This window comes from Phocoena sinus, chromosome 11 (genome assembly GCF_008692025.1).
Source record: "Phocoena sinus isolate mPhoSin1 chromosome 11, mPhoSin1.pri, whole genome shotgun sequence".
NCBI lineage: Eukaryota > Metazoa > Chordata > Mammalia > Artiodactyla > Phocoenidae > Phocoena > Phocoena sinus.
In genome coordinates, this window is record NC_045773.1 from 62,268,715 (window position 1) to 62,281,691 (window position 12,977).

General features: G+C 35.7%; 1 protein-coding gene across 1 annotated transcript in view; it reads right to left on the reverse strand.

Annotated features, from left to right (window-relative positions):
* Positions 1-210: 210 nt before the first annotated feature.
* The window catches only part of TINAG (tubulointerstitial nephritis antigen), a 95,160-nt gene continuing 82,393 nt past the window's right edge, over positions 211-12,977 (reverse strand). The window contains exon 11 of the mRNA XM_032650365.1: positions 211-849. Within this exon, the coding sequence (XP_032506256.1) occupies positions 715-849 (135 nt within the window). The 3' untranslated portion in view covers positions 211-714. The remainder of the gene's footprint in view (positions 850-12,977) is intronic.

Below are 12,977 nucleotides of genomic sequence, written 5' to 3' on the forward strand. Positions count from 1 at the left end.
AGGGCACTGGCTTCCAAAAACAGGAGTATGTGTGTATATCAGGACGGAACTTGCATCGTCAGCATCACCCCCTAAGTCTTTTCATTACTTATCATCTTCCCCACCTCACAAGCCATTACACAGTAGGGTAAAGAGTAGCTCTTTCCTGTGAGAGTGAGTCACCTTTTGAGATTGCGAGTTCAGCTTAGACAAATGAAAAGAACCAAAATGTGAGCTTATTGAGGGAAACCATCTATTTCCATCTCTTTCTGGCAAAACATAAGCAAGGTCTGAATTAAGAAGGCATTATTGGGTTGAAAAAAATCGTAACAATGGTAAATTGGTGTTTTCGGTGCTTTTTGTCAGTTCTCATTGGTCAAAGAGAGAGAAACCAGATCACATCTACAAACAAATGCTGTGAATGTTTAGAACAAGTGCCATCACACTGTTAAATGATAAAAGTCAAAAAGAACATTGTCAGGAGAGGGAAATAAAGACTGCCAGGGAACTCGAAAGGTATTTGAAGCCACTCTCCATGCTCTGTTAGTGTTTTTACATACTCGGTAATATAAAGGAAGCAGAAGCTTAGAGCCCAGGGTGAAACAAGAAAACAAGCACGTTATACTAACAAGGCCAAGAGGCAGAGATTCCACTGTCACAGAGAACTGTCATGTTGCTTAATTTCAACTTAAAGGGTGACTTGAATGCCTGGCCTTATGGAAATTTAGTGCTTTGTTATGGTTCATCTGAACTTGTCAGTTGGCCCCAAGCTGCGATAATCAACTTTTCAATGTCAGACTCATTTACTCCTCGAAGAATCCTGAAATAGCCATTCTCTCCCCAGGACTTTCCCCAGGAATTGGCAGCAATCTGCAGAAAAAAAAAAAAACAACTGAATAATACTTGGATATTTTTTAATCCAACCTGTAAAGTTACAGGGAACTCTTATGTAGCTTTATATGCTTTTGACTTATTATAGATTGTGATTATTAAGAACCTACACATTTTAAAAAGAAGAACAAAACAATTATATTATTCATTAATTACATTAATATGCATATATACTCATGTTCATGATAACCAGAATTGATGAATTCCCCCAGAGTACAATAATAATATATGAGACTTTGAAATGCCACATCAGAAAATGACACACGCTGCAGTTACAGAGTGTCTATTATGTGACTGGCCCTGTGCTAAGCACGGGAGGAACCATGATAAAAAGTATCCTGTGTTCAGGGAGCTTATGGTCTAATGAAGGATGGTCAACATAAGGCAAGTACTAAGGTAGATATATACACATAGAGAGGCATCTCATTTATCTGAATGGTTCAGGAAGTTGTCATGAAGTACTACATGTGATACATATTAAAGCCTAGGAGTAAATTAACCAGATTAAAAAAATTGAGGAAGGGAGATTCAGGTAAACAGTAAAAACATAAATATCAAAGCATGAAGCAGCATGAAGCAGAGAAATGAAGCAATAAAATTGTTATAATTAGATCATAAAACAAGCAGGTTGGTAGTTTATGATGCTAGAAGGGGAGGAGAGGAAATCCATACTGAGAAAATAATGGTGAAAATGATGACAAGTTGTTGAGTTACTTCCAGCAGGAGTGCAGGTGGACAAATTTATATTTTGACTACATTATTCTGTATGAACTGAGATGGATGAATTTAAAAGGGTAGGGAAAAAAACCCACGGGGATGTAAACAGCTCTTTGCAGGAAACCGTCCTCAGCAGGAAACCCCTTTTCTTGTCACTTTAGCAAAGCTATATTTTAACTAAACTTAAACAGTCTGCCCCCATGCTTTGCTCATCTCTGACCCAAGCACAGTTTTCAAATCTTTTGATCACACACTACCTTGCCTAATCTGTTGGTTCTTCCCATAGATCAAAGAAGTAGAAATGAAGAATAAATAACAGATGACCAGATCTCTTCCCTAGCTTCCCCTTCAGTGATCTCCAGAACAAACTGTGTGAACAAGACAGAAACTAAAAAAAGATCACAAAAGTGGACAAGCCTGCAGGCAGTAGGGGATGGCAAGGACTCTGACCCCCTATCCCAATGATTAACTGAGATTACTTCCCCTTTTCCCTTTAAAACTTTCATGGCCAAGAAGAATCTTTGGAGTTGGTTTTTGGGGGACACAAGTCTGCCTTCTCCCCAGATTTCTGACTTTCTGATTAAAAGCAATTTTCACTTACACCTTTATTTCTGGACTCTCAGTTCTGTTGCATTAATCTATTTGTCTGTTTTTATGCCAGTATCATACTGTTTTGATCATTATACATTTATAGTATAACTTGAAATCAGGAAATGTGATACTCCTTGCTTTGTTTTTCTTTCAAAGGACTGCTTTGGCTACTTGGGGTCTTTTTTGTTTCCATATAAATTTTAGGATTCTTTTTTTCAATTTCTGTAAAAAATGCCATTGGAATCTTGATAGGGATTGCATTGAAGATATAGATGTTTTCGGTGGTATTGAAATTTTAACAATATTAATTCTTCCCCTTCATGAACACAGGATACCTTTTCATTTATTTGTGACATTTTTGATATCTTTCATCAATGTCTTAGAGTTTTCAGAGTAGAGATCTTTCACCTCCTTGGTTAAGTTTATTCCGAAGTTTTTTCTTTTTTTTTTTTTGATGCTATTGTACATGGGATTGTTTGTTTTCTTTATTTCTTTTTCAGATAATCTGTTACTAGTGTCTAAAAAGGCTACTGATTTTTGTATGTTAGTTTTGTTATCCTGTAATTTTACTGAATTAATTGATTTGATCTAACAACTTTTGGGTGAAGTCTTTAGGATTTTCCAAACAGGTATACCTTGGAGATTTTGCAGGTTCAGTTCCAGAACACTGCAATAAAATGAATAGCGCAATAAAGTGAGTCACATCAATTTTTTGGTTTCCCAGTGCATATAAAAGTTATGTTTACACTATACTGTAGTCTTTTAAGTGTATAATAGCATGACATCTAAAAAAATGTGCATACTTTAATTAAGGATACTTTATTGTTAAAAAATGCCTACCATCATCTGATTATTTAGCAAGTTGAAATATTTTTGCTGGTAGAAGATTTAAAATATTGCAAGAATTACCAAAATGTGACACAGAGACACAAAGTGAGCAAATGCTTTTGGAAAAATGGTGCCAATAGACTACTCAATATGGCCTATTGCCACAGATCTTCAATTTCTACAACAAAACAAAACAAAAAAAACAATATTTGTAAAGTGCAATAAAGTGAAGTGCAATGAAACATGGTATGCCTATATAAACTGCAAATAGAGACAGTTTTACTTCTTCCTTTCCAATTCTGATGGTTTTTATTTCTTTTTCTTGCCAGAGGGCTCTGGAAAGGACTTCTAGTACTATGTTGAATAGGAGTGGTGAGAATGGGCACCATTTTCTTGTTTCTCATCTTAGAGGAAAAGCTTTCAGCTTTTCACCATTAAGTATAATGTTATCTATGAGGTACATTCCTTCTATACTTGTTAAGAGTTTTTATCATTAACAAATGTAGAATTTTGTCAGATGTTTTTTCTGAATCTATTAAAATTACTATATAATTTTTTCTTTCATTCTATTAATGTGATGTTTCACATTGATTGATTCATGTGTGTTGAACCATCCTTGCATACCAGGTATAAATCACATGTGATCATGGTGAATGATTCTTTTTTTTTTTTTTTTTTTTTGCAGTACGTGGGCCTCTCACTGTTGTGGCCTCTCCTGTTGCAGAGCACAGGCTCCGGACGCGCAGGCTCAATGGCCATGGCTCACGGGCCCAGCCGCTCTGCAGCACGTGGGATCCTCCCAGACTGGGGCACGAACCTGTGTCCCCTGCATCAGCAGGCAGACTCTCATCCACTGCGCCACCAGGGAAGCCCTGAATGATTCTTTTAATGTGCTGCTAAATCAAATTTGCTGGCAATAAAATGCTGTCTTTTTTTTTTTTTTTTTGGTACGCGGGCCTCTCACTGTTGGGGCCTCTCCCGTTGCGGAGCACAGGCTCCAGACAGGCAGGCTCAGCGGCCATGGTTCACGGGCCCAGCCGCTCCATGGCATGTGGGATCTTCCCGGACTGGGGCACGAACCCACGTCCGCTGCATTGGCAGCAGACAGACTCTCAACCACTGCGCCACCAGGGAAGCCCTAAATGCTGTCTTAATTACTGTAGATTTATATAGTCTTGAAACCTGGTAGTGTACATCCTCCAACTTTGTTCTTCTTTACTGTACTATCTTGGGTATTCTAGGTCTTGTGCATTTCCATTTAAAGTTTAGAATCATCTTTTCAGTATAATCCTCTCTCCCCCTCCAAAAAAAAAAATGTCTGCTGGGACATAGATTTGGATGTTACTAAATTAATAGATCAATTTGGGAAAGTTAATCTAGAGACTTCCAGGTCATCAATATGGTATAATTCTCCTTTTAGCTAAGTCTTCTTTAATTTCTCGTAACACTAAAAATCTTGCACATTTTTCATTGACATACTCCCTAGGTTTTTATTTATTTATTTTTGGCTGCATTGGGTCTTCGTTGCTGTGCACGGGCTTTTCTCTAGTTGCATCATGTGGGGGCTACTCTTCGTTGTGGTGCACGGGCTTCTTATTGTGGTGGCTTCTCTTGTTGTGGAGCATGGGCTCTAGGCACACGGGCTTCAGTAGTTGTGGCATGAGGGCTCAGTAGTTGTGGCTCATGGGCTCTAGAGTGCAGGCTCAGTAGTTGTGGTACATGGGCTTAGTTGCTCCACGGCATGTGGAATCTTCCCAGACCAGGGCTCGAACCCATGTCCCCTGCATTGGCAGGTGGATTCTCAAGCACTGCACCACCAGGGAAGTACTTCCTAGGTTTTTAACTAGTTACATCATTTTTCTTTTTTTGTATTAGGACTTTAATTGAGCAAAAAGGTTATTTTCTTCACAACGGTTACATTAATAAAAGGCTTTAAGCTAAAATTAGTCATTAAACCTAAGTCACTTGTATTTTCAAAAAACCAAGAAACAAATATAGGCCAAAAATAATTACTTTCTCTTCAAAATATTTATAAAACTGGAAAGACTATTATACACAGAAAATTCTAATACTTCAAAGTAAAGCTATGTTTTCCCTGGAAACTTGCTAAAATTTTCCTCAAAGATGTAGCAGGAGTGCAGTATAGCAGAAACTGGACAGAGGACAGTCACAACTTATGCCCCTAACTAGATATTTCCTATACTTTGTCTAAGCCATCCAATTTTTGGTACTGTGCTACAGCAGCCCTAGCAAACTGATACACTTCTGTATTCCCTAGGGTTCATTTTTGATGTTGCCTACTAAATATCCCAGTAATATTCTTTAAAAAGAATAACTCAGTATAACTCTTTAAAAAGCCAGACCATGACCTAGAGACTCTGTTCAGCTTATCTCCTCCCAGCTTATCTCCTCCTCTCTATTAAATTAAACCTTCATTTAATAGAGACAGTACTTCACTTTCCTTTCATAAATAGTTCTGTAATTTGTTCTCAGTTTTTCAAAAATAAAAAATATATTGTTGAGTGACTTCCCCGGCAGTCCAGTGGTTAAGACTCTGCACTTCCACTGCAGGGGGCAGGGGTTTGATCCCTGGTTGGGCAACTAAGATCCCATGTGCTGCACAGTGCAGCCAAAAAAAAAATCTGGGAACTAAAAGAGCTAATCAAAGTCCCAGAAAGCAAGAGGGAGAGGTAATATGAAAGAGAGTTTGAGAGACATAGAGGATAATACGAGAAGGACAATCACCTATTTATAGAAAGGTCCAAAAGTAAAGGAAGGAAAGATGGTATATTCAGCTATAATAACTGAGACCTTTATAGTAGTCATCAATACTCTGAATCCTCAGAATTGGAACACAAAAAGCCCCAATTCTTACACAAAATTTAACACTACAGATACTACAGCAATATAATCAGAATTATTTTGGTAATGTCAGGTCTACTTTCAGATCAGAAATTTCCTGAAGAGTAATATCTCTCTCTCTCCTGGAATTTTAATTTCTGTAAGTAAAGACAGCAAGGTGTTTCTCTCACTGCTATAGATATAAGTAGAAATAATTATGAACTAGATGCAATACATGTAAGAAAAGGCAATAAGTTCATTATGAATTACAGTAATTATGACCCTTAGTAAAATGACATATCCCATCCAAAGAATTTCACACAATTCTACATTCCACATATATGTGTTAATATAAGATATTTATTTTTCTCTTTCTGACTTACTTCACTCTGTATGACAGTCTCTAGTTGCATCCACGTCTCTACAAATGACCCAATTTTGTTCCTTTTTAAGGCAGAGTAATATTCCATTGTATATATGTACCACATCTTCTTTATCCATTCATCTGTCAATGAGCATCTAGCTTGCTTCCATGACCTGGCTATTGTAAATAGTGCTACAATGAACATTGGGGTGCATATGTCTTTTTGAACTATGGTTTTCTCTGGGTGCTGGGTCATGTGGTAATTCTATTTTTAGTTTTTTAAGGAATCTCCATACTGTTCTCCATAGTGGCTGTATCAATTTACATTCCCACCAACAGTGCAAGAGGGTTCCCTTTTCTCCACACCCTCTCCAGCATTTGTTGTTTGTAGATATTCTGATGATGCCCATTCTAACTGGTGTGAGGTGATACCTCATTGTAATTTTGTTTGCATTTCTCTGATAATTAGTGATGTTGAGCAGCTTTTCATATGCTTCTTGGCCATCTGAATGTCTTCTTTGGAGAAATGTCTATTTAGCTCTTCTGCCCATTTTTGGATTGGGCTGTTTGTTTTTTTTTAATACTGAGCTGCATGTGCTGTTTATATATTTTGGGTATTAATCCTTTGTCCACTGATTCGTTTGCAAATATTTTCTCCCATTCTGAGAGTTGTCTTTTGGTCTTGTTTATGGTTTCCTTTACTGTGCAAAATCTTTGAAGTTTCATTAGGTCCCATTTGTTTATTTTTGTTTTTATTTCCATTATTCTAGGAGGTGGATCAAAAAATATCTTGCTGTGATTTATGTCAAAGAGCATTCTTCTTATGTTTTCTGCTAAGAGTTTTACAGTGCCCAGTCTTACATCTAGGTCTCTAATCCATTTTTAGTTTATTTTTGTGTATTGTGTTAGGGAGTGTTCTAATTTCATTCTTTCACATGTAGCTGTCCAGTTTTCCCAGCACCACTTATTGAAGAGACTGTCTTTTCTCCATTGTATATCCTTGCCTCTTTTGTAATAGATTAGTTGACCATAGGAGCGTGGGTTTATCTCTGGATTTTCTGTCCTGTTCCATTGATCTATATTTCTGTTTTTGTGCCAGTACCATACTGTCTTGATTACTATAGCTTTGTAGCATAGTCTGAAGTCAGGGAGTCTGATTCCTCCAACTCCATTTTTTTCCCTAAAGACTGCTTTGGCTATTTGGGGTCTTTTGTGTTTCCATACAAATTTTAAGATTTTTTGTTCTAGTTCTGTAAAAAATGCCACTGGTAATTTGATAGGGATTGTATTGAATCTGTAGATTGCTTTGGGTAGTATAGCCATTTTCACGATATTGATTCTTCTAACGCAAGAACATGGTATATCTCTCCATCTGTTTGTATCATCTTTAATTTCTTTCATCAGTGTCTTATAGTTTTCTGCATACAGGTCTTTTGTCTCCCTAGGTAGGTTTATTCCTAGGTATTTTATTCTTTCTGTTGCAATGGTAAATGGGAATGTTTCCTTAATTTCTATTTCAGAGTTTTCATCATTAGTGTATAGGATTGCAAGAGATTTCTGTGCATTAATTTTGTATCCTGCAAATTTACCAAATCCATTGATTAGCTCTAGTAGTTTTCTGGTGGTATCTTTAGGATCCTCTATGTATAGTATCATGTCATCTGCAAATACTGACAGTTTTACTTCTTCTTTTCCAATTTGTATTCTTTTTATTTCTTTTTCTTCTCTGATTGCTGTGGCTAGGACTTCCAAAACTATGTTGAATAGCAGTGGTGAGACTGGACATTCTTGCCTTGTTCCTGATCTTAGAGGAAATGCTTTCAATTTTTCACCATTGAGAATGATGTTTGCTGTGGGTTTGTCATATATGGCCTTTATTATGTTGAAGTAGTTTCCCTCTATGCCCACTTTCTGGAGCGTTTTTATCATAAATGGGTGTTGAACTTTGTCAAAAGCTTTTTCTGCATCTATTGAGAAGATCATATGGTTTTTATTCTTTAATTTGTTCATATGGTGTATCACACTGATTGATTTGAATATATTGAAGAATTCTTGCATCTCTGGGATAAATCTCACTTGATCATGGTGTATGATCCTTTTAATGTGTTGTTGGAGTCTGTTTGCTAGTATTTTGTTAAGGATTTTTGCATCTATATTCATCAGTGACATTGGTCTGTAATTATCTTTTTTTATAGTATCTTTGTCTGGTTTTGGTATCAGGGTGATGGTGGCCTCATAGAATGAGTTTGGGAGTTTTCCTTCTTCTGCAATTTTTTGGAAGGGTTTGAGAAAGACAGGTGTTAGCTCTTCTCTGAATGTTTAATATAATTCACCTGTGAAGCCATCTGGTCATAGACTTTTATTTGTTGGAAGATTTTTAATCACAGTTTCAGTTTCATTACTTGTGATTGATTTGTTCATATTTTCTATTTCTTCCTGGTTCAGTCTTGGAAAGTTATACCTTTCTAAGAATTTGTCAATTTCTTCCAGGTTCTCCATTTTATTGGCATAGAGTTGCTTGTAGTAGTCTCTTAGGATGCTTTGTATTTCTGTCGTGTCTGTTGTAACTTCTCTTGTTCATTTCTAATTTTATTGATTTTGGTCCTCTCCCTCTTTTTCTTGATGAGTCTGCCTAATAATGGTTTATCAATTTTGTTTATCTTCTCAAAGAACCAGCTTTTAGTTTTATTGATCTTTGCTATTGTTTTCTTTGTTTCTATTTCATTTGTTTCTGCTCTGATCTTTATGATTTCTTTCCTTCTGCTAACTTTGGATTCTGTTTGTTCGTCTTTCTCTAGATCCTTTAGGTGTAATGTTAGATTGTTTATTTGAGATTTTTCTTGTTTCTTGAGGCAGGCTTGTCTAGCTGTAAGCTTCCCTCTTAGAACTGCTTTTGCTGCATCCCATAGGTTTTGGATTGCTGTGTTTTCATTGTCATTTGCCTCTAGGTATTTTTTGATTTCCTCTTTGATTTCTTCAGTGATTTCTTGGCTCTTTAGTAACGTATTCTTTAGCCTCCATGTGTTTGAGTTTTTTACGTTTTTTTCCCCTGTAATTGATTTCTAATCTCATAACATTGTTGTCAGAAAAGATGCTTGATATGATTTCAATTTTCTTCAATTTATTGAGGCTTGACTTGTGACACAAGATGTGATCTATCCTGGAGAATGTTCTGTGTGTACTTGAGAAGAAAGTGTAACCTGTTATTTTTGGATGGAATGTCCTATAACTATCAATTAAATCCATCTGGTCTATTGTGTCATTTAAAGCTTGTGTTTCCTTATTAATTGTCTGGATGATCTGTCCATTGGTGTAAGTTAGGTGTTAAAGTCCCCCACTATTCTTGTGTTTTGTCGATTTCCTCTTTTAGAGCTGTTAGCAGTTGACTTATGTATTGAGGTTCTCCTATGTTGGGTGCATATATATTTATAATTTTTATATCTTCTTCTTGGATTGATCCCTTGATCATTATGTAGTGTCCTTTCTTGTCTCTTGTACCATTCTTTATTTTAAAGTCTATTTTATCTGATATGAGTATTTCTACTCCAGCTTTCTTTTGATTTCCATTTGCATGGAATATCTTTTTCCATCCCCACACCTTCAGTCTCTGTGTGTCCTTAGGTCTGAAGTGGGCTTCTTGTAGACAGCATATATATGGGTCTTGTTTTTGTATCCATTCAGTGAGTCTGTGCCTTTTGGTTGGAGAATTTAATCCATTTACATTTAAGGTAATTTTCCATATGTATGTTCCTATTCCCATTTTCTTAATTGTTTTGGGTTTGTTTTTGTAGGTCTTTTTCTTCTCTTGTATTTCCCACTTAGAGAAGTTCCTTTATCATTTGCTGTAGAGCTGGTTTGGTGGTTCTGAATTCTCTTAGCTTTTGCTTGTCTGTAAAGCTTTTGATTTCTCCATTGAATCTGAATGAGATGCTTGCCGGGTAGAGTAATCCTGGTTGTAGGTTCTTCCCTTTCATCACTTTAAATATGTCATGCCACTCCCTTCTGGCTTGTAGAGTTTCTGCTGAGAAATCAGCTGTTAACTTTATGGGAGCTCCCTTGTATGTTATTTGTCATTTTTCCCTTGCTGCTTTCAATAATTTTTTCTTTGCCTTTAATTTTTTGTCAATTTGATTACTATGTGTCTCAGTATGTTTCTCCTTGTGTTTATCCTGTATGGGACTCACTACACTTCCTGGACTTGGGTGGCTATTTCCTTTCCCATGTTAGGGAAGTTTCAAACTATAATCTCTTCAAATATTTTCTCAGGTCCTTTCTCTCTCTCTTCCCCTTCTGGGACCCCTGTAATGCAAATGTTGTTATGTTTAATGTTGTCCCAGAGGTCCTTAGGCTGTCTTCATTTATTTTCATTCTTTTTCTTTATTCTGTTCCACAGCAGTGAATTCCAACATTCTCTCTTCCAGGTCACTTATCCGTTCTTCTGCCTCAGTTATTCTGCAATTGATTCCTTCTAGTGTATTTTTCATTTCAGTTATTGTATTGTTCATCTCTGTTTGTTTGTTCTTTAATTCTTCTAGGTCCTTGTTAAACATTTCTTGCATCTTCTTGATCTTTGTCTCTATTCTTTTCCCACGGTCCTGGATCATCTTCACTACCATTATTCTGAATTCTTTTTCTGAAACATTTCCTATCTCCATTTCATTTTGTTGTTTTTATGGGGTTTTATCTTGTTCCTTCATCTGGCACATAGCCCTCTGCCTCTACATCTTTTCTATCTTTATGTGAATGTGGTTTTTGTTCCACAGGCTGCAGGATTGTATTCTTCTTGCTTCTGTTGTCTGTCCTCTGGTGGATAAGGCTATCTAAGAGGCTTGTTGAAGTTTCCTGATGGGAGGGACTCATCTGGTTACATCATTTTAGGTCATGTTTATTTTTAATTCCCCATTTTTTCTTGTTACTATATAGAACTATAATTTGTTTCTTATATTTTTCTAATATCAAGAAAGCTTGTTAAATATGCTTACTGTTTCTAATAGTTTATTTATATATATATATATATATATTTTTGATTTTCCATATTCATAATCATGTTATCTGCAAGTAACATCAGTTATATTTCTTTCCACACCCCCCTTTATTTTTTGTTTGTTTTACTGCACTAGGTGGAACCTTCAGTAAAATTTTGATAAAAATGTTGACAATGAATGTTTTATTTTTCAGTAATAAGGGAAAAGCATTCAGTATTTTACCATTAATTATGATGTTAGCTATAAGGTTTTTGTGGATAAAATTTATAAGGTGAAGGAAGGCAGGTTCTACTCCCAATTTTCAGAGGTTTTAGATCATAAATGACTTCTTTGGTCAGCAGAATTCTAAAATGACCTCCAAATTCCTCCTCCCTGGTGTATTTTCCCCATATAATCCTTTCCATTTGAGTGTGGGAAGGACCTGAGGATATAATGGGATATCACTTTTGTGATTAGGTTATGTTATCTCACAAAGTTGAACAGATTTTGAAGATGTGATTCAAATTCCCAATTAACTGACTGTGAGTTAATTAAAAGGGAGATTATTCTGCCTAAGCTAATCATGTGAGCCCTGTAGAAGAGAGTCTAGAAATCAGAAATTGTTTTCTCCTAATGATCTTGAAGTTACCATGTTTGGAAAGGATTTATGAGAGTACCTATGAGGGGGCAGGTGGCAAAAAAAAACTGTTATTATTGCATCTTCTGTACAACTTAAGATAATCATGTTTATTTTTCCATCTTTAGTCTGGCATGTAGAGGAACTATATTCATTGCTTTTACATGTAAAACTAACTTTGCAGTCCTGCAATAAACCTCACTTGATCATAGTATATTGTCCTTTTAATATATTTTACAGATGTAATATTTTGTGTAGAATTCTGTGTCCATAAGAGATATTGCCCAGTAGTTTTCCTTTCTTGTGTTGTCCCTGTCAAGTTTTGGTATTGGTCTTATGCTGGTTCATGAAGTGTGTTGGGAACTGTTTTTTCTCTATTTCCTAAAAGATATTGACATAAAATTGATTTCATTTGTCCTTTAAATGTTTGGAAGGATTTACCAGTGAAGCAATTAGAGACTGGTGTTTTCTGTAAGAGTTTCTTTTTAATACAGAATCAGCTTTTCAAATAGTATTATAACTAGACTTTTCTATTTTCACCTTGTGTGAGTTTTGATGCTTTGCTTTCCAAGGAGTTTATTCATTTCATCTATATTTTCAAATATATTGGCATAATGCTTGCATAGTCTCTTATATTACCTATTTAATATCTATTGAAACTGAAGAAAGTCCTCTTTTTTCATTTCTATGTTAAATTTTTTTCCTCTCTTGGTTTCTTTATGATTCTTCCTAGGAATTTAATCTTTTCAAAGAATCATATCTTTGCCCTCTTGATATTCTCTATTGTATGTCCATTTTTTTCCATTGATTTCTGCCCTTCTCCTTTTCACTCCCTTCATTCTATTTTTTGGAGGTCTGAGTTCTTTATCTAGTTTACTGGATTATTATTTTCAACTTTTCCTTTTTTAATATATGCATTGATTTTAACCTTTCTTTTTTTCAAATACATGCATCTTCTATTACATTAAGTACTGCTTTAGCTAAGTAACACAAGTTTTGACATAGCACACTCTGTAAAATTTCAATCCTTTCAGTTTGTTGAACTTACCTTATGACCCAGCATATGGTCAACTTTGGCAACTATTCCATATGCACTAAAAGAATGTATATTCATTAATAGTTGTATCTAGTATTCTATGAATTTTAATTACATAAAGCTAGCTAA